Source organism: Mangifera indica, chromosome 6 (assembly GCF_011075055.1).
Source record: "Mangifera indica cultivar Alphonso chromosome 6, CATAS_Mindica_2.1, whole genome shotgun sequence".
Lineage (NCBI taxonomy): Eukaryota > Viridiplantae > Streptophyta > Magnoliopsida > Sapindales > Anacardiaceae > Mangifera > Mangifera indica.
This window is the reverse complement of record NC_058142.1, coordinates 3,260,326-3,283,157: the sequence shown is the minus strand read 5'-3', so window position 1 is coordinate 3,283,157 and position 22,832 is coordinate 3,260,326. Positions and strand designations below refer to the sequence as shown.

Here is a 22,832-nt window from a genome sequence, read left to right as displayed (position 1 = left end):
ACTAATTAAAAATAAATTTATTTTTATCTTAAAAATTAATAAATAATAATATAATCAAATTTATTAATCACCATTTATGTTATTTATTATATCATTATTAATAATAAAATATTAATATAATTGATAAACTAAATAATATTTTTGTCTCTTCCCTTGATTTCAGTCTTATTTCGGCCAGGCAACCGTGTAAATTTCCGCTCAAGTGGCAAGAAAATTAAGATAGCATGTTTTGCGTGTTAGTAATTTGCGCAGCCTGTGCGTACGTTTTCTCAAGTTTTCAACATTTTATAAAATAATAAAATTAAATAAATAATTTAAAATATATAATTAAATATATAAATAAAATATTAAATTTAAATAATAAATAAATAAAAACTTAATTATATAACAACATATTACTTATATATACACACACACAAACAACATTGTTGATGATGTAATGATTCTAAATATAAGAGAGACACACATGCGGCTTGTGTACACTTGTCTAAAATGTTTTTTTTTCTCAATAAGTAAGAAGGTTTATTAACAAAAAAAAGAAATATATTTTTTTTACTGTAAAAAAAAAAAAACGATTTAGGCAAGTACAAGCCTAAAATGTTGCAGACCATTAAAGGGACAAATGTCTCTAGTTAGGACATATCGAAATATTAAATGATTATCAATAAAATGCTACACATACATGTTACTTCTTTGTATTGAATTTGTTTGTAAGATTTATGAAAAAAAAAAATATATCACGACTTTCAATTTTCACCTTGGACCTTGTTTCTTTTTTAAATTGTCCAATTTTACTCAACTTTGTAATAAAAAATTGCCGAAGATGAGGAAATTTATGAACTAGAAGTTCTAATTCAAAATATAAACATGAATTTTACAAAACTAAAAGGGTAGATTTTTCGTATTTAAAATCAGTGATGTTTATAATACTAGTTTTTATTAACAAAAATAAATGACATATAGGTAAATAAATTTTTTAAACTAAATCAGAAGAAAATTATTGTTTCATCATAGTTTGGCTTGATCTTCAAATTATTTGGATATTTTGTTGTGACAATAAATTCATTCTTATGTTATAGCATGTTAAAGGAGATAAGGTTATCAATCAAATCAAGCTAGACTTGTTCATGCCTGAGATTGTAAAAAATTTTGGGTTCTTTTATATGAAATTAACTTTTAAAAAATATATATATATTTTTTAACTCGAAGACTATCAATTGATTTCTTATATGTGTCTCTCTGTTTTCTTATTGGTTTTTATAAAATAAAATTATAAAATGACATTCAAATAATAATATATGAGTATTTTTAATTTAATTATTATTATAATTGAATTAAATAAAAATAATTATATTTAACACCATGATTAATATATTTTTTCCTTATTGAATAGTGATTGATATTTAATGTTATGGAATCCTTGTCGGCATCTTTAAAGCAATTGATGATTGACTCGACGGTGAGAAAGTGACAACTTTTGGCGTCTCATACTGCAGAGAAAGCAAAATTATTTTTTCTCCATTTCCCACGTAGACTATCGAACTCCTTTGTAATATTCAACGGGCCAGAGGGTTATTTCAATCCAAATTTTAGCGAAATTGTGAGTATATACCTATAATAAATAAATAAATTTAAATATTTTTTCAATTTTTAATTTATTAGGATATAATTATAATTTTTTTGTTTGTATTAAAAAAATAAAATTATTATTTCATTAATAATATTAAAATTATATTTTATTTATCTCATTGATTTAAAAATTTAATAATTTTTTCTCTAGATTAAGTTTTAAAAAATTTATTTTTCTCCTCTAGGATATCAAACCTAAAATCTCACCACTTTCTCTAATAAACAGCTACTTAAAGACAAATAAACAAGATAGAGTCATCCAGAAGATGACCTCTAAACAAATGACAAACATCATCTTCACTAAATGATGCGTATTATCAAAATCTGGATGACGAAATAGATGACACTTCGTCGTCCAATGAAGGACAATGTCGATCGCCATCCAGCAACAGGGCATGTCGATCACCAACAGTCAGAGGGAGAGGTAAAGAAATAACTTAGAGATTTGGAAGAAAAAAGCCACTTTTTAAAGTTCAAATATAGGGTAAAATGTTAATTTTTAAAACCTGGAAGAAAAAATGAGATCAAATTATATATTTTTTAATATTATTATTAAATGATAGTTTTATCGTTATATTTAATGACAGTTTAAGGATGGATAAGTATTTCAGTTTTTCATTTGTCACTAATGTATTTTTTAGATTAGGCTAAAACTTAGGTGAGAAATAGTCTTTTGTCTTATTCAATAGGCTAAAGGACTATTTCCCACGTAAGATTTGGTGAAAAGACAAATTCTTATTTGTTAATTTTTAAAAACCTAAATATTTATTCATATGTTAAAATTTACTTCAAGAGTAAAATTATTATTTAGCTAAAAATATTTAAAAGACTAAAAGAAATCGCATTTCCTCATTAGGTTTAAAATTCGAACAATTTTTTTAACCTAAAGTTTGAAAAGTTGTATTTTTTCTCATAAGATTTATTTTTTCCAATAATCATTTTCCGATGACTACTCCAAGAAGGCCATCAACCAACCTTTCTACCACCTCTCTCCTTGGTGGTGTTCCAGCGTGAAAACTACCAGAAATCTTATTAAAATAGCCACACAATATTGTACAAATCTGCATGACATTACATGAATATGTGCATCATCCGACCACTTTTATATCGACTAGATAACAGATAGATGACGACACACATGTTTGTACATCATCTAGCTTACGTCAGAGTGACTGGATGATACACAAATTTATGCGATGTCTTTTGACCATTTTAATCAGATTTCTTATGGTTTCTATGTTGAGAAACCATTAAGAAAAGAGGTGGTGAGAAGGTTGGCCAATGATCTTCCCAAAGTAATCATAAAAAAATTGGTTGTTAGAAAAAATCAAATCTTATAAAAAAATATAATTTTTTAAACCTTATTTAAAAAAAATGCTGGAATTTTAATCTAAAAGAGAAATAAATAATTTTTTAACTTTTTTAATATTTTTAATTTTAATAATAAAATTTAATATAATGATAAATTTTTAAATTTTTAAAAATTAATAAATAAAAATTTGTCTCCCCCACTAGACTATTGAAAGATGGACTTTTGGCGTATTCACTATCGAAGCTGATGTAGTTAACTCTGACTGGTCCCCCTACTAAATTATTCAACAATTAATTCGTGGCTAGGGCTGGATTCGAGCCGAGCCAGCTCGGGCTCGAGCTCGGCTCGGCTCGGTTTGAGCCCGAAACGAGCCGGGCTCAGCTCGGCTCGATCGAGCTCGAGCCGAGCCCGAGCTGGCTCGGTATATTTTTTTAAAATTTTTTTTATACAAAATGGCGTCGTTTTGATTTTTATATATATACAAAACGGTGTCGTTTTGATATAAAAAACGAGCCGAGCCGAGCCGTTACCGAGCCGAACTCGAGCCGAGCCGAATTCGGCTCGAGCTCGACTCGAGCCGAACTCGAGCCGGCCCTCAAAAAGCCGAGCCGAGCCCGAGCTGGCTGCGAGCCGAGCTCGGCTCGGCTCGAATCCAGCCCTATTCGTGGCTGTCTTTCATGTGTACGTTGCAGAAAAGTCAGTTCGAATTTAGAAGCGGGGTTGTAATAAAGAGACTCGATTGGGACTACACCTTATCAGGAATCTAATATTTTATATTATATAATAATTATTATGTTTTATAATAAAAAATTTTTAAAATAAAAAATTTAATTAATTTATTATTATTTTAAAAATATCAAACACATTTTAAAAAATTTAAGATTTTTTATATATACATTTATTATATTATAATTTCTTTTAAAAGTATATCGATTCATATTAATAATATATATTATAATATATGATATATTTATTATATTTTATTAATTTGATATATTTTATGATACACATTATTTTTTATCTATATCATATCATATCGTAAGATATATATTATAAATGGTAAGATATTAATAACTATGATTTATACAAAACTTGAGTTTGAATTCAATAAACTCATTAGTTAAAACAAAAGGTGACCTAATCATACTCAGCATAAAAATTACAATTAAATCTTAAATGATATATATTTATTAATTATTTTTCTATTTAAAGATAAATATTAAATATATAAATATTAAATATTTAAAAGTTTATTAACATTCTAAATAGGTAGAACTAAAAATTTGTAAGTTTAAACCCTACCAAATTTAATCATTTGAATTCAAACTTTGAACTGAATTTAGCTCTCAAATCAGTAGAAAAAGGAGAATTTTTGTGTGGCAGCGATGCATCTTCGTAACCAATCCTATCACCATGCGATACGTATCTATGGATGGCGGCTGGTTGATCATTCAACATTTCGCTTTCGGAGATTCCTCCCATGGCCCAACCGGGAACCGCATTTAACGTGTACATACACAGCTCGTGCATGCGCCGCGACTATATTTTGTCATAGTAACAGGCATTCTGAATGAAGTTTCCTTGAAAATTCCACGTTTTGCGCTGTAGAAAAGTCTTTTAGAACTGGCAGAAACAAACGGAGAGATATTTCTGGACCACTGGATTTTGTTCAATCTGAACGGATCAGACAATTCACATAATTTAATATTTCGCTTTCGCCGATAAATCAATCATTCCGCAGACTGGGGCTGCGTTTGTTCATACATCTTGAAATAATTGGATTTTTGAAATATTCATGCATTCAAAATGTATAACATATTAAAAGTTTATTGCTAATGCAAACAAAAGGTGGCACGTGATTTTTTTTTTTGGCCGTAAGTAAAGTATGCATAGATAAAAACAAAGTAGCTATAGAAAGAAGGTTCAAGAACAAACTAAAATTACCCTTGTCTAGTGGCTCGATAGTAGGAGCGAACTACATCTAGCGTCACTGCCTAAGAAAGATTATACAAAGTTAGAGGTATTTTCCCTCGAAAGTTGATCAAAATTCTTATAATAATAGGGTTTAAGAAAAAGATTTTACAGAAATTAATAGTATCAATAAAAAAAAAAAAAAACTAAAAGAGGACCTAAACAAATACCTCATACTCAAACAAAAGGTGGCATGTGATTTTTTTTTTTGCTAAGTAGGGTATATATAGACAAAAATGACAGACTTATGGAATAGAGTCTGAAAACAAACTAAATTCATCTTGCCTAGTGACTAAATAGCAAGAGCAAGTTAAGATCGATGCTACTACCCAAAAAAGACTATACAAAGGTAGTGATGTCTTCTTTGAAGGGTTTATTAGAGTTCTTACAATGATAGAATTTAAGGGAAAACCTCTACAAGAACTAATAGCATTCAAAAAACTATAAGAAGTCATAACTAACCCCTACAAATATGTGATTTATATTTAAACCGACATTTTGAAATTCAAGTCGGACATTGAATTGGTCTCAATCTAGTGACAAAATATTAAATAAATATTAAAAAAATATTTAATCAAACAAAATTATTATAAATGGTATAAGGTATATATTCCTTCTTAAATATTCTTAGTTTGGATCCCTTGACTAATTTTAAAACAGTTTAAATAAAAATTAGGATAAGATATAATTAATTAGAAATGTTTGTAATTGCAAAGCAACATGCATCATAGTGACACTAGTAGTATTGATCCTATAATTGAATTGTGTGATACAATAAATGATAAAAAATATATTTATAAAAAATATTATAAAATTTAGGTAAGATAAAAATATAAAATATATATATATATATAAATTTAATATAACACATTATTAATAATATATTTCTAAAAGTATGATAACATTACTCATAAAATTTTATTACTTATCACAAATCTTATAATTAAATTTATTATAATAATTTAAATATAAAATATTATACCAACAACACAGACTTTCCATTTGAAAAAACAAACAACAAATCAAAACACAAATCTAAAATCATAGACTAAGTAAATCGTAAATATAATTTCTTCTTTTTTTTGTCAAAGAATCTCTTGAGCTGCCTGTCAACATTAGAGATTACCAATTAGATCATATAAATAAAATTTTAAATCAATAATTAATCTCGCCATCATTAAATTGACTAATTTTTTTAAAAATATAATTTTATTCTAGCATTAATAAATCCCCAACCCATACCTTTTTTGGGCTTTGTACGAAGATTCTATTGATTTTTCTAGACAAGCTACCTCGGGGCACGATAATTTAAAATTGACCACTTTGATTAGATAAATTCTGCCATAAATCAAGGAAGTTTTTATAATATCAAAATTACCCATATTCTGTAGTAAATTTTAACATAAAACCGGAGAAACAAACTTCCTGTCCTGTCCACTCTCATTGCGACAAGTTGTCTTATCAGTGCCACAAAATTGATATCCCATTACGTTATCTTATCATATTCAATGTTTTTTACCTCTAAAATGACTGAAGAAAACAAATGAATACTGGAAACGTTTTGTGCAAAATTCATTTTCTGTTAACAGTTCCTTCAGGTATGTGAGAATGTGAAATATCTGTTCTGCGGCTTCATTTCGTTTATGGTATATGTATTGTTCTTCTAGCAAATAGGGTCATTGTTTTTCCTGTCGGAAATTGTTGCTGTTGAGGAAATCGAAGAAGGCTTGGGCGTTGGCAGTAGAGCTTATGTGCCACGGAAGTTACGAATCTTTAGGTTTAAGCATTAAAATGATATAGACATAAAAAACAATGTTTAGTATACTTCTAATACGGGAAAATGTGTAAAATATGTTTTAGATTAAAAAATTTATAGCTTGGTTAAACCAAAAATTAAATATTAATAATTCACGTTTTTATTAATTAGTATATTATACATAAGTTGCCATGAGTATATTCATATATAAAATACAATAATGTTCAACTAATCATATAGATCTAGGAACGAAAAGATCCAAATGATAATTGAATGATTGATACTCAATTTTTTTGTAATCAACTGATATACATAATTTAGAGTCTGAAAATGTTTGGGTAAGTTTGTTAATGACGTTTAAAATTTAATATAAAGATTAAGTTTATTAAGGGTGTTTAAAAATTAATATAAAGATTAATGAATGAAGATAGAGTGAAGGACGTAGTATGATATTAAGATTTTTACGTGGTTTGATCCTAAGATTAGAATGTTTATGTCTATGCTATTCTTATTGATTTTTTATATGATCTAAGAATAATATAATGTCTTTATTCTTTGATAGAGTCAAAACTAGAACGGTTATTAACCTCATTTTCAATTTTTAAAAACTCTGGAATCGATTTAATTGGATGATATTTTTTTTTTTTGTAAGAGTTGTGAGATGTCTGATTAACTTTGCAAATCCCTTGATGAACCACCTAATTAATCAAATAGCAATTCAAGTAATCAGGCAAGTATTTGGGAATAAATCCGAATGTGCAAGAAGGTGGTCAGATTTTTTTCTCAAATCTCTTAAGGTTTGGTTAGAATATATCTTCAAACTTAATGAGGTGTCAACAATCGCCCTTAAATTTGATGAATCAAAAAGGAAAATTTTCATTCGCTTAATGAAAGATAATTACGGCAAAAACAACAAGTAATTTTGAAAAAAAAAAAAAAAAAAAACGACTCTTGAAATTATCAAAAACTTTTGCTCTAATAACAAAAACCCTTTTGAAAATCAGAAGAGTTTTTAAACTTAGGTGAATGAAATCAACCCCAGTAGGCATAATAATTTTGTGTTATGTCTAATAAGTTCTAGATATTTGAAATATTGGGTTTGGAACTGCAATGGCAGTTGGTTGACAGTTGAATTGTCGCAGAGAAAGTAAGACTAATAATAAAAAGTAATTTAAAAAACCAAAAGTAATGCTTATTGTTTCTTCTTTTTCAAAGAACACATAAAAGGTGGAAACACAGTACATATAGCAAATAGTGTTGTGAAAAATCATTAAATTGAAACCCTTTGGATTGCATCTCAAGTACATAATCACAATCCTGGTATATTTAATTACTGTGATTTAAATTTACAGAATTCTTGGCCGTTTCCTACATGAACCCTAGCCTATCTGGAGGATTTGGTGATAAGTTTCAAAGTGCAAGGAGGAAATCAATCCCACGGACATGAAGATCAAACTGATTTTCACTGTCGCAATATCTCTTTTAAAGTCTTACAGTGAAGATATGGTATTCATGTCAAGTCTATCTTATCCTGTCTCTCCTGAGAAAAGAAAATGACATTAATTAATTAATTAATGTGATAACAGGAAATATGATTCCTCTCTATCAGTAAGGCATACATGATAGAAAATCACACATAACTCTTTCATTAAAGAATGGAATGAATATAAACAATGTTAGATATATTTATTTTAAATATATAAATAGGTATATATTTATAAGTATTATTATATAATTATGTGATATTTTATTTTTAATTTAAAATAATATAATAACATATATAAATATGTATTTGTTTATGTATTTAAAATAAATATACATAATTTTATTCTAAGTATATATGGCTGATGGCAGTCATGGGTATAAGCCGATGAGATAAAAAAGACAAATTAACCAAAAATCAGATGCCAAGCCTGTGGATTATCACTAATTATTTGGTCAATGAAATGAGGACAACGCTTAAAAAAATGATATTTAAATATCTTTATTGTTATAATTTTATTTTTACTTGGTATTTTTTAGAAAAAAAATAATTTATTTTTAAAATGATATTTAAATAAAATAATATTTTAATATTATTTTTATTATATCTCATCAAATATAATAATATGTATACATATCAATTTTTATTTAATATATAAATAATTTATATTTAATAATTTTTTGAGTTATATTTGTTGAAATAAGTGGCTCTTTATGTCCCAAATCTATTAATTTAATCGTTTTGTATTTTACCAAAAGCTATAAATAGAGGCCTTGATTTTGATTCAAAATAATCCTTGAGACAGTTGTAGTCAGATACAATTGTATTGAGAGAATCTTATTACTAGGGATCTCTAATAGTTTATTTTTCCTTTATAACTATTCTTTGGAGATAGTGAAAGTAGTCAGCGGTGCCGAGGACGTAGGTACATTTATCGAACCTCGTAAATTTTTGTGTTCTCTTTCTTTTATTTTTCTGTATTTTATTTTTTGTTTTTATTATTTATTATATTTAATAGCATAGAAGTTGTGTTTTGTATTTTCGCTGCACAACAATATTAATTTTTTAATTTTGATAGTAAAAGATTATCTCTATCAAATACCCCCTAAGTCAGTAAATAATTATCCAAATAATCTAATTCGATATAGTGTAAGAATCTTCTTTATCCAAATAATAAAATAAAAAGAAACAGAATTATGGATGGATGGATGGATAGATGCATGCTATGACGCCTAATTGGATTTTTCCTACACGTGATATGCCATCACCAAAAGAAATAAAGATTCTCAATTATCATCTTTAACAAAACAAAACCCTGCTTGAAGAAATTGGCTCTCCTCCCTAATTCATCTCTTAATTAAGTTTACATGCATGTTAATCAACTCATCCAAGATACATAAAAAACTCAAAAGCCTGTTCTAATCAGTAATCTATCTTCTACTATATTATATATATATACTAAAATATAAATCTTCATGTATAAATATATATGAGTCTGCATGTGTATGTGTGTGTGTGTTTAAAATCATGGCAAATCTTGCAATTATGAGTTAGTTCCAGTTCATGCTGGGAAGCTGAAACTGTTGTCGCAAACTTCTATCACCAAGCGAACTGAGAAATGGCAAATTCTGTGGGAGCTGATTGAGCAAAGAAACGAAGGAGTTACTGTTATCATCAGTTGCGGTGCTGCCACTGTTAAGATCACCGTGAAATCTCTTCCCGGAAGAAGAGGCGCCTATTGAATCGCCGCCACCAACTTCATTATTCCAATACGGCGAAGATATTGCGCGTTTAAAAGTATTTGAAGTAGAAGGGGAGACGATATTGGAGATGGTGAGCTTGGGAATATTTGAAGAAGAAGCTAATTGAGAAACACAGCTGTTATGTTGCATGCCTTCTCCTGATAATATCCCTTCAAACAGATTATGATCATGATGTTCATCAAGTAATGAATTACCATAACCAACTGTGTTACTATTCTTCGCTGCAGCCGGGAGTTTCTGATTTTGATGACTACAAATTTGTAATTGTGATGCATCCTCATCTTTGTTCCTCTCCATCGGCCTCTGCGTGTAGTTCTTCTTGTAAATTCGGCATAAAACCCAGTCGTCAAGCTGAGAAGAGTTTCGAAGAAATTAAAATAAGAGTAGTTCTGTAGACAAACAATAATATATTACTATGTGATTGGGTTAGGTACTTTTAAGGAGGCTTTCGGCTTGTTGGCTAAATCTGCAGGAGGCTGAGGATTTGCAGCAGGGTTATTATCCACAAGGCGATATTCATGCATAATCCAACTGGTTTTAATCCTTTTGGAGGCTTGCCGCCATAGAAAACCAGGGCCTTCTTCACCCCAACCTTCTGATTTCCATTAGAAGTTAATATGACTTTGTCCGTCCCCGTAGCTTTCCAATATCCTGAAGTTGCAGCTCTGTTTGGCCTCGCACCATTCGGGTACTTCCGATCCCCGGGACTGAAAAAATACGATACTTGCTCTCCAAACGTTGCCTAACCTATACAAAAATAAGAAAATTCCATCAACAAACATGGAGAAGTAAATTGATTCACAAGACGATTAAGAAAATTAATTAAGTAATTACTTGGAGCTCCCATGGATCAAACTTGTAAAGATCAATCTCTGCAATGATGGCAACCGGAAGTGAAGCCGATGCAGCTGTCAACTTGAGGTAGTGAGCGACGAGCTCCTCATTGGTGGGGTGGAATCGGAAGCCCGGCGGAAGGTGGTGTGGTGGAAGAATCTGTGCTCTCCATTAATGTTAATGTAAAATTGAAGAGGGAGGATGATGGGGAGGTGTTAGGTTAGGTGGTGGTGATAAAGTGGCTAATGATAACCGACGGATGTATGGCATGGCGTGTGGTGGAATGGAGAAAGGAGATAGTGACACGTGGTGGTGACGAGAAGTGGGGGCCACATACGTGGTTAAGGCCAGAAAACATGCAAAGGCAGGTTCTGGGTGTCGGAGGGGAAGGAACTTCCAGTACGTTTTGTTGTCATGCTTTTCTGATGCAACCGCCAAAGCCCAATCCCCCCTCTACCACCAGTCCAAATAACAAATTTTCAATACTATCAAGTTTCAAGCAGGGGTGTTAAATGGGCGTGGCAGGCCTACGCCCGGTACGGACAGGATTTTTTTGCTTCTGTCCATTTAGATTTGGCACGAAAAACCTAGAGTATGTCAAGCCTATAAACGGGATATTCAAATTTTTAATATATATATATATATATATATATATATATACTATTTATCTCAAATTTTAAATAAATATATCACAATAATAATCAATTTTTTTAAAATACTCTTCTTAACAAGATCCATGTAAAGAGATTCTTTGTCTTTTTCTTTTAAATTTTTTCTCTACAACTTTAAAATCGTATTTAAAAAATAGAACACGTGTTTCAAAATAGAGCTATTACTACAAAAGCAAAAAAAATAAAAAAAATAAAAAATAAAATAAATTTCAGATTAAAAATTTTTAGAAGTAAAGATATAAAACAAAAAATAACCTATCAAAACTCGACGACATCCATTTAATATCTTAAATTAGATCCCAATTATTAGGATTGTCAAATAAATAATTAACAAATATAATTTAAAAGATTATTTAATAAAATTTAACTAAAAGAATGAAGAGATGATCTTTGATAGGGTTTAATGGAAAGAAATGAAGGGTTGACATTGACCTCAACCCTTGCGGACAACACCAAGAGTTGGTGTACTTTGAATAAATATTTAAGATTTTTTTTTTTTCAATTCTTTCTTTTGAATTCTTTCACCCTTCGGCTCCACTGCATGGATAAACAAACTAAAGAATAATATATTTTTTTTAGTTCTTCTCCATTTACAATATTTTATTTTAACATGTGCATTTGAATTTATTTTTTAATTAAACTTGTATGGCCCTATTACATTAAAAAAAAGAGAAAAAAAAGGTTAAGGGGAGGTGGTTGGTGACGCCGCCAAGGGGTTGGCGGCACCAACCTATTCTTCGTTTGAAAATTTTTCATATTTAAATTTTTAAGTTTTATAATTATTAATACAATATTATAACAACTTTAAATAATACAAATAATATAAAATAACAACATTAAACAATCTAACAATATAAAATTATAATAAAATTAAATTTCACATGAAGTCAAGAACATGAATCATCATTCATTATTTGATTTTTAATTATTCATAAAGAAAACACATAATATCCTAACTTGAATGTGAATGATTTTACTGTGAAATCTTTACAATAAATATTAATTTTCTAAATAAATTTAATAATTTTTATCTTTTTCTCATTAAAAGACTAAAGAAAAAGAGAGAGATAGTATTCTCTATTTTTGTATAAGTTACATTAATAGAGATATTTTTAAAAAATAAAATATTATTATAATATTTTTGTTTAAATTTAAAGATGAAGTGATATATATATATATACACGCACGGTAAGAAGAGAGGATAAAAATTTTAATTTCCCCGGATAAATTGTGTCCCAAGCGTGAAATAAAACTGACTGACTGGCCGGCATAGTTCGGTATGGCGGTTTGTAGTGGTAAATTTTTTTCAAAATTTTTTATTAATTTTTTTTTGGATGAGCCGACCTGTTCAATTCTGTCTGTTATTACAAGAAGTTAAAATAATTAAAAAATTAGTTTTATATATTAAAAAAAATTTCCAACTGACCTGCGGAAAATTCCACAAACAGACCCATTATAAGGACATAGAGGCATGACCCAAGGTAAGTCAGGGTAAAAAGATTATTTTCTATCCAAATTTTAATTTAATTTCAAAAATATATTTACGAGAGATAAAAATTTTAAAAACTCATTTATCTTTAAACAACTGTTAAGTTTTCTGTTAAATATAGGGATAAAATCGTTATTTTATTATTTATATTAAAATTATATAATTTTATCATATTTTTCCTCTTTGATTTTAAAAATTAATAATTTACTCCCATACTTGAACTTTGAAAAGTGACTTTCACCCCCCAAATCCCTGATTTTTTTTTTCACTCTCCCTCAAGTCATCGATGACGACGTGGCTAAAGGAAGAGTGACGAACGTTCTCCAGTTTGGACTACGCTCGTCATGCAAATCTGGACAACGATCGTCCTCCTTGGATGATGATCATCATTCAGAGGTCGATCTCTGGATGAAAACTCTTTCACCATTGATCAACTATCGTTGGAGAAAGTGGCTGGATTTCAGGGAAAAAAGTAAATTTTTTAAAACTTAATTCAAGGAAAAAATATTAGTTTTTTGAATAAAAGAAAGAAAATAAGATAAAATTTTAATTAATTTAATATTATTGATAAAAATAACGCATTTACCCCTTAACCGTAATAAAAAATATGAAGATATATCCTAACAGATTGAACTTTGAGTAAATATTTAAATTTTTTATCTGTTATAAATATATTTTTGAAATTATATTAAAACTTGAGTAAAAAATTATCCCTTTCCCTAAATTATCGTGTCTGAGCTTGTCCAACATAAAAGTCCTTCAAATGACATGTAAGAAAACTATATGTAGAATCAAATATTTCCTTGTAATTATTAAACTCCTTGTTATATGTGAAAAGATCAATACAAAGGCTCCTGACTAACAGAACATGAGCAAAAGAGTAAGAACAATTAGAGGAAGAAAATTATAGAACAATAAAAAAACAAAAAACATTGATTTAACCCAAAACCAACATGCCCTCCTAAATCAAAAAACATAAATCAAATATATATAAATTAGTATATATTTATATATAAATGGTATAGTATATATATTTGATTTATGTTTGTAATTATATATAATATAAATTAATTTATTTTTATTATGTTATAAATTTATAATATTTTTTATTATATAATCACGATATTCCTCCGCCTTATTCTCGGTTAATAATATCCTCCTCAGTCAAATTCTCGATCACTACGTCCGTTGCTTTTGTTAAGAAATCTGACCAGTCTCTACAAACATTCGAAACAATTTCAAGATTAGAACCTTTTTTTGGTTGCCAAATATCAAAAACATTTAAAGGAAATCAAATTCTTATTGTCAATGTTATTATCATATACTTACCCTTGTAACGAGTCAAATTTAAGTCCTACCGTGTATTTTGCTTCCTCAATAGCCCATTTAAATCTCTGTAAATCCTTGTTTGAGAAAGTTCCATCGTCTCTAACTTTCAGTTGAGACGGCTTAACATCATAAAAAATAGGTATAACTTTCTTCCTCGACTCCATGATAAGAGCAAGTTCATGAAGGCAGAAATAAGACTCACTATAATGCGGCGAAAACACGGCAACTCCAACCTTACAATGTCCAATCGCCGTCTCGATTTTGTCGAACAGCCGATCGCCAGGCTTCATATTTTTGCTATCCATGAAAGGGTTAAGCTTTAGCCTCAAAAGATGATCATAAAGCAACCCGGAAATGTTCCTCTTTGTATCGCGTCCTCTATGATTGATGAAAACGTCACACCGACGTTCAGTGGGTTGGATTTGATTTCCATGGTAAAGGATTTTGCGACATAAATTCTTGGCCGAAGAAGAAGAAGAGGATCGCTGCATGGCACCTTGGAGATGCTAAGCTGAGCTAATTAATTTAAGAATAATCAGTTATTAAATAAGGTTTAGCAGTAGGAGTAGGCATTTAGCGATGAATATATGTATACATAAGGTGGAGCCGTGGAGGTGTGGCTTGAATGTAATATCATAGGAGAGAGACACTTTCATGTCGGTTTCACTGTAAACTATTTACTAAAAAGCAGGGAGAATGGATGAGTCAACTAATGTCTTTTTGAAAAATCTTTCTGTAATTAAATAATCTGCGTGCTTGTCAATATAAACTGCTCTTATGTCTTATCTCCCGCCCATGCATTGCTTTTTCTTATGAACTTCTGAAAGATAAAAATGTATGAGAAAATTTATAAAATATGCATTGACATCTGTAACATGCTGAGAAATGAGACTTCTTGGAGACAGGAATCAATAAGAGTATGGGATTAATGGTATTACATGCTCATGTTTAAAGTTTTCACACTGCTTTACCCGATTCTTTGCAGTTCCATTAGGAGGAGCACTTGAACATGATATATTTATATTGTGGCAAAAAGACTATTTTTCAACCAATTTTTAACCCAATTTCAAAAATATATTCATACCAGTTTAGAAACCTAAAGATTCACATATATACTAACTTATGTTAAAAATAAACATAAATTATTATTTTACCCTTTGTATCACATCCTCTTTGATAAATGAAAACATCACACCGACATTCAATGGGTTTGATTCGATTTCCATGGTAAAGGATTTTTTGACATAAATTCTTTACTGAAGAAGAAGAAGAGGAGGATCGCTGCATGGCACCTTGGAGAAACTAAGCTAAGCTAATTAATTTAAGAATAATCAGTTGTTAAATAAGGTTTAGCAGTAGGAGTAGGCATTTAGCGATGAATATATATGTATAGGTGTGGCTTGAATGTAATATCATAGGAGAGAGACCCTTTCATGTTAGTTTCACTGTAAGCTATTTACTATAAAAAGCAGGGAGCATGGATGAGTCAACAAATGTCTTTTTGAAAAATCTTTCTGTAATTAAATAATCTGCGCGTTTGTCAATATAAACTGCTCTTATGTCTTATCTCCCGCCCGTGCATTGCTTTTCTTATGAACTTCTGAAAGGTAAAATGTAATGAGAAAATTTGAAAAGTATGCGTTGACATTTGAAGCATGTTGAGAAATGACATTCGAAACACGTTTGCCGATGGATCTCTTTCGTAGGCAATAAAGTGATGCAGAACGTCGAGCAAATATCACATTTACATATATAAAACATACATGCACAAAGTTTTGATTAGAGTCAATATCACTTTAGCATGTACAAAATATATATGCACAAAGTTTTGATTAGAGTCAACATCACTTTTATGTATATGTGTATATATATATGTGTGTGTGTGTGTGTGTAAAAGTGATAATGATTCCAATCAAAGCACAATAATATAGTGATTAGTGTTGATAGAACTGAATTTTAGCTAAACTGAGCTCAAGTTCGGCTCAATTTGTATGCAATTGAGCTTGAGCTTGACTTGTTTCAAAAGAGCCGAGCTTGACTTCGGCTCAAACTCGAATTGAGCTTTTAGTTTAGCTTATTATTGATATACACAATCAATGAAATATCACCATCTGATTGAATGTTGTTTTATTTTTATTTTTAAATTATTCAATCACATAGTGATATATCATTGATTATATATAAAATTGTACATATTATTTGTGCACAAAAGATTAACTCATTTAGTAAATATACAATAGAAAAATGATTTTCTCTAATAAATTTTGAGTTTAACATGTTATGTAAATAAACCATCCCATTCATGAAGAAATTACAATTCATTATCCCCATAATAGAAGCTGCACAAACAATACATAAGAGGTCCTTGGTTAGATGAATTCTATAATGGTTAACATCACCACTCAAGAGTAATGCATAAGAAGAAACTTCAAGTCGTTTGATTGGAGCAAAAAGCACTCATATTCAACTCTTCACAACTTTTTGGTGACAGGTATAAATAACATAACATTAATTCTATATCAGAAACATAAGCTTAGTGTCAAAACTCCTTGGAATTAGTGACATTTTCTAGACTTGGGTAAGAACATACATCTTGCAGGCATGAGGTGCAACATTTGCTGTCAATCCACCACTCTTTTTCATTGAAATAAATGAATGCTGCAATACAATAACAAGTGTCTAAGCATTCCAAACTATTGTATCAGAAAAAAAAAAAATGAGCTATGAAAAGAACAGTATACCGCGCACAAGTCTTTAACAATAACATGAGTTGATGGAGAAAGTCAAATTAGAAACAATACATAAAAGGGTGTTCTCTCTCCCTCATAGCTTCTCTATCAACCCTCTTCCATTCCCAGCCAATTCAACCGATGAGAGTTGGAGACAAAGGCGTTTCTTCGCCTCTTGACAAAGACGATGATGCATCATCGTCATTTCTCAGACGAGGATGATGTGTCGTCTTCGTCTGGAGACGACCGATTTGTCTTTGTTATTCGGTTTTGTCGACCAATGATGGTCGGAAATGAAGCGCCACTAAGAGAGATGCCAAGAGGGAAGGAGGGAGAAAGCTGCCATTACCTTCGGCTCTAATTGCCGGCAATAATATCGGAGAAGATTGAAGATATAATCTTAATAATACCAATAATTATATTGACACATAGAATATCATTTAACAGTAATTCCTTACATAATAAATCTAATGATGGTGATCATAAACTTTATCAGAATACCAAAGACAAATTATAAAATTTGGATCACACATTAAAAGTAATGGATTTTTGATATGAGATTGATAAGATTTTGGGTTCTCTACTTTCAATATCAAGCTTTCAAGGTATTCATATCAAACTTTCAACATTTTTGTAGTAAAAGAGATAATAAATTGTTAGTTTCCATTGTAGGCATCGAATGTTAAGCAACATTGGTTATGAAAAGTAAAATATTTAGCAAGTATATCAACATTAATCTTCATTCTTGATTAATAATATCCTCCTCAATCAAGTTCTTGATCACTGCATCTGTTGCTTTTGTTAAGAAATCTGACCAGTCTCTACAAACATTTGAAGCAGGTTCAAGATTAGAACTTTTTCTTGATTGCCAAACATAAAAAAACATTTAAAGGAAATCAAATTCTTATTGTTAATGTTTATTATCATACACTTACCCTTGTAATGAGTCAAATGTAGGTCCCATTGTGTATTTTGCTTCCTCAAGAGCCCATCTAAATCTCTGCAAATCTTTGTTTGAGAAAGTTCCATCGTCTCTAACTTTCAGTTGAGACGGCTTAATATTGTAAAATATAGGTATAACTTTCTTCTTCAACTCCATGATAAGAGCAAGTTCGTGGAGGCAGAAATAAAACTCGCAATAATGCGGCGAAAACACGATAACTCCAACCTTACAGTGTCGAATGGCGGTGTCGATTTTTTCTAACAACTGATCTCCAGGCTTCAAATTTTTGTTATCCATGAAAGGGTTAAGCCTTAGCCTCAAAAGACAATCATAAAGCAACCCGCAAATGGTCCTTTTTGTATCTCTTCCTCTATGATTAATGAAAACATCACAGGGACGTTTAATGGGTTGGATTTGATATCTATGGTAAAGGATTTTGCGAGATAAAATCTTTGCTGAAGAAGAAGAAGAAGAAGAGGATCGCTGCATGGCTAATAGTAGGAGTAGGCATTTAGCAATGAATATACATATATATATATACACACACACGCAAAAGCAAACCCATATATGTAATAACAACAAAACTATATGTATTTATTGATACACAAATATATGTATATTTATATGTGTCCTTATATAATTGAACAATTTTTAATTAAAAATAAAATAACACTTATTCATATAATGATATTTATATATAAATATACATAATTATAAACTTAAAATAGATATATATAATATTACACATATAATAATACCATGTAGCCGCTGCAATAAGATAATTATCAGGGATTTGTTTAATAATATTAGAATAGAATTAGCATATGTGATATGGCTCATATTGCTTTCATTAATTTTTATTAGTTTAATATGTTTACTTTGTATCAATTAGGGGGAGGGCCATTAATACACGCAGTGGAAAATAATATTTGACGCAGAACGTGGAGACATGTTGAATATCTTTAAGAAATTGAAAAAAAAGGCCACTCAGTTAAAGGGTTGGCTGCTTTTTGGAGAAAAGTTTCTAATTAGGCAGTCAAACATTTCTCCCTTTAAAGAAACATCAATTACAAAATGGCTCAAAATTGAGAAGGGAAGATTATTCGCCATCACTTATTTGTATGAGTGTGAAATTATGATTTGTTATGATCCATTTTTAACTTTTGTTAGTGGCCGCAGAAGAACCTCAAAGAAAACAGAAAGGAACATCATTAGGCCAGGATTAATGCTGATGAGAAAGAGATTCTTCTGGTTATTAGACTAACATAATTATATATGATCATACGTATATAACCATAGATTAAAAATTTCTTTCCAATGTAACATTTCTTGATTTCTCAAATGTTATGGAGAGTATATCGGGGTTTCACCTTAATTTTCCTCTAATATAGGTTATATATACATGTTATTTCCATTTAATGGCACACAACCAATTCTTCTACAGTGAAAAATATACAAACTCTAATGTAACTTATTCTTTTGATTCTTGTAACTTTCTTTTTGTCTTTAAAGGATAGTTTGAATGGTAATATAAAAGATTTTAAATATAAAACAGTAAGAGTTCAAATCTCATCTGAAGATAGTTCAAGATTAAAATTTTAATTTATTTAATTCAATATTGTGAAAAATCAATTACAGCCTTATTGTGTTACAAAGTTGTTATTTAGTTATTAATTATTATGTATTAATGAGCATTATCCTAACAAAGATTCTTCTAAATATATTTATATCAATATAACTATATGCTCTCACTTTAGGTATATAAATATGTACACAGTTATATGTGTTATCATATGATTAAATGATTTTAAATTAAAGATAAAGTAACACTTAATTATGTAATAATATATATAATTATGTATATGTTTGTGTATGCAAAATAAGTACATATAATATTTCATATTTATATATTTTATCCTTTGTATTGTAAGATGAAGTCAAAAATTCTCTCCCGGTTGTATAGTGAATTATGGTCCTAAAAAAAATTTACTCTTGTTTTATGTTGTAAATTTAAGATGATAATTTTGATATTAAATGAAAATTAATAATTATATTGATAATCGAAATCCAACTATTCATATAATTTTTTTTTTCATTTAAGCAAAAAGACCATTTTTAATATCAAATAGTTACTACTACAAATTAACTAATAATTATATAATAACAAAATATTATAATATTTAAGTAATAAAAGAGGAGAATGACGAGGATGACGCATTGTCTTCGCCAGGAGATGATCGATTTGTCTTTGTTATTTGGTTTTGTAGCGCCACTAAGAGAGATGCCAAGAGGGAAGGAGGGAGAAAACTGTCATTACCTTCGTCTCTAATTGCCGGCAATAATATGGGAGAAGATTGAAGATATAATCTTAATAATACCAATAATTATATCGACACATAGAATATCATTTAACAGTAATTCCTTACATAATATATATAATGATGGTGATCATAAATTTTATCAGGATACCAAAGACAAGTTATAAAATTTGGATCACACATTAAAAATAATGGATTTTTAATATGAGATTTATAAAATTTTGGGTTCTCTACTTTCAGTATCAAGCTTTCAAGGTATTCATATCAAACTTTCAACATTTTTGTAGTAAAAGAGATAATAAATTATTAGTTTCCATTGTAGGCATCGAATGTTAAACAACATTGGTTATGAAAAGTAAAATATTTAGCAAATATATCAACATTAATCCTCATTCTTGATTAATAATATCCTCTTCAATCAAGTTCTTGATCACTGCATCCGTTGCTTTTGTTAAGAAATCTGACCAGTCTCTACAAACATTCAAAGCAAGTTCAAGATTAGAACTTTTTCTTGATAGCCAAACATAAAAAACATTTAAAGGAAATCAAATTCTTATTGTTAATGTTTATTATCATACACTTACCCTTGTAATGAGTCAAATGTAAGTCCCACTGTGTATTTTGCTTCCTCAAGAGCCCATCTAAATCTCTGAAAATCTTTGTTTGAGAAAGTTCCATCGTCTCTAACTTTCAGTTGAGACGGCTTAATATCGTAAAATATAGGTATAATTTTCTTCTTCAACTCCGTGATAAGAGCGAGTTCATGGAGGCAGAAATAAGACTCGCAATAATGCGGCGAAAACACGATAACTCCAACCTTACAGTGTCGAATGGCGGTGTCGATTTTTTCAAACAACTGATCTCCAGGCTTCAAATTTTTGTTATCCATGAAAGGGTTAAGCCTTAGCCTCAAAAGACAATCATAAAGCAACCCGCAAATGGTCCTCTTTGTATCTCTTCCTCTATGATTAATGAAAACATCACAGGGACGTTTAATGGGTTGGATTTGATATCTATGGTAAAGGATTTTGCGAGATAAAATCTTTGCTGAAGAAGAAGAAGAAGAAGAAGAGGATCGCTGCATGGCACCTTGGAGAAACTAAGCTAAGCTAATTAATTTAAGAATAATCAGTGATTAAATAAGGTTTAGCAGTAGGAGTAGGCATTTAGCGATGAATATATCAAACACATATATCTAATAATTGGTCGTAGCCACAGCAATATGATAAGTAACAGGGATTTGTTAAATAATATTAAAATTCTGACTCATACCGCTATCGTTAATTTTTATTAGTTTAATATTTTATTTTTGTATAATTGCCATCAAAGAGTAATATTATATTTATTTATTTTAGGTATATAAATAAATACATATTTAATTATATTATTATATGATTTAATATTATTTTATTTTTAATTTAAAATTATTCAATTATATAATAATACATATCAAATAAATATTAACTTATATATTTAAAATAAATAAACATAATTTTATTATTTTAGTTGTCAGTGAGAAATTGTGAGGAAAAATATTAAAAAAAGATAGGTAGCTAAAGACGAGCAGCGACACTTATGGCTGAAAATGTAAGTTTACTTAAATAATATTCGATGCAGAACGTGGAGTAAAAGTGCACCTTTGCAAATGGATCTCTTTCGTAGGCAATAAAGTGACGTATGGATATCTTTCGTAGTAGACAGATTAAATTAAATGGATTATGTCAAAGAGGCAAAAGATAAAACATGTTGAGTATCCGAAAGACAATTTCTCCCTCTAGCAGAAAGAAAAAAAAAAAAAAACAACACCACTTATAAAGTGGCTCAAACTAGATAATTGAGAGGGGAAGATTATTCAACCGCCTTTACTTTTTTTTTATATTTTTTGTAATTGAGTATTTTATTTATATTTATTAAATAAATATATTCAAGATATAATAATCAAATTTATAATTATTATATCAAATAAATCAATATTTTATCAATATAAAAAAATTTAAATTTAAATCTTTATTTTAAAAATCTTAATATTTTATTAATTTTATTAACTTTAAATCATCATTATTTTTTTGTATGAGCGTGAAATTATTCTGATTTGTTTTGACCCATAATTCACTTTTGTTAGTGGCCACAAAAGCAGGAACCTTAAGAAAACAGAAAGGAACATAATTAGGCCAGCATTGACAGAGATTCTTCCTGCATTAGACTTTTAGTGTAACATTTCTCGATTTCTAAAATTTAAGCATTATATATTATTATTTATCTTGACGGACCTTTAAATTTTCTCAAATGTTATGGAGATAATATGAGGTTCCACCTTTAATTTTCCTCTAATATAAGTTATATTTACATGTTATTTCCATTTAGTGGCACACAACCAATTCTTCTACTGTGAAAAATATACAAACGTTAATGTCACTCATTCTCTCCACTTTTGTAAGTGTTTTTTTATCTTTAAGAAATAATTTGATAGACAATAAAAAAAATTTCAAATATAAGAGTGTAAAAGTTTAAATCTTATCTGAAAACATTTCACGATTAAACTTTTCATTTATTTAACCTAATATTGTTAGAAATCAAACATGGCCTTGCTGTGTTACACAGTAGT

General features: G+C 29.2%; 3 protein-coding genes and 1 pseudogene across 3 annotated transcripts; all 4 read right to left on the bottom strand.

Moving 5' to 3' along the window:
• Positions 1-9,470: 9,470 nt before the first annotated feature.
• LOC123218162 lies at positions 9,471-10,991 on the bottom strand (annotated as a pseudogene).
• A 3,052-nt stretch (positions 10,992-14,043) lies between these two features.
• LOC123218893 (TIR-only protein-like) lies at positions 14,044-14,728 on the bottom strand. Its single transcript, XM_044640544.1, has 2 exons — positions 14,238-14,728; positions 14,044-14,125 (listed from the first exon to the last, which is right to left on the bottom strand). The coding sequence occupies exons 1-2, from the start codon at positions 14,726-14,728 to the stop codon at positions 14,044-14,046; spliced, it is 573 nt and encodes a 190-aa protein (XP_044496479.1).
• Positions 14,729-17,705: 2,977 nt separating this feature from the next.
• Positions 17,706-18,398, bottom strand: LOC123218892 (TIR-only protein-like). The gene is made up of 2 exons (XM_044640543.1): positions 17,902-18,398; positions 17,706-17,787 (listed from the first exon to the last, which is right to left on the bottom strand). The coding sequence occupies exons 1-2, from the start codon at positions 18,396-18,398 to the stop codon at positions 17,706-17,708; spliced, it is 579 nt and encodes a 192-aa protein (XP_044496478.1).
• Positions 18,399-20,616: 2,218 nt separating this feature from the next.
• LOC123218891 (TIR-only protein-like) lies at positions 20,617-21,311 on the bottom strand. Its single transcript, XM_044640542.1, has 2 exons — positions 20,812-21,311; positions 20,617-20,698 (listed from the first exon to the last, which is right to left on the bottom strand). Exons 1-2 carry the CDS (start codon positions 21,309-21,311, stop codon positions 20,617-20,619), a joined length of 582 nt encoding a protein of 193 aa, XP_044496477.1.
• Between the last annotated feature and the right edge of the window lie 1,521 nt (positions 21,312-22,832).

What these genes read in the sequence shown, in the direction of transcription:
- LOC123218893 (XM_044640544.1), bottom strand. Translation starts at nt 14,728, where the DNA reads ATGCAGCGATCCTCTTCTTCTTCTTCGGCCAAGAATTTATGTCGCAAA. An exon ending in AAATTTGACTCGTTACAAGG is followed by an intron (nt 14,126 to 14,237) that starts GTAAGTATATGA and finishes GAATGTTTGTAG; the next exon opens with AGACTGGTCAGATTTCTTAA.
- LOC123218892 (XM_044640543.1), bottom strand. Translation starts at nt 18,398, where the DNA reads ATGCAGCGATCCTCTTCTTCTTCTTCTTCTTCAGCAAAGATTTTATCT. An exon ending in ACATTTGACTCATTACAAGG is followed by an intron (nt 17,788 to 17,901) that starts GTAAGTGTATGA and finishes AAATGTTTGTAG; the next exon opens with AGACTGGTCAGATTTCTTAA.
- LOC123218891 (XM_044640542.1), bottom strand. Translation starts at nt 21,311, where the DNA reads ATGCAGCGATCCTCTTCTTCTTCTTCTTCTTCTTCAGCAAAGATTTTA. An exon ending in ACATTTGACTCATTACAAGG is followed by an intron (nt 20,699 to 20,811) that starts GTAAGTGTATGA and finishes GAATGTTTGTAG; the next exon opens with AGACTGGTCAGATTTCTTAA.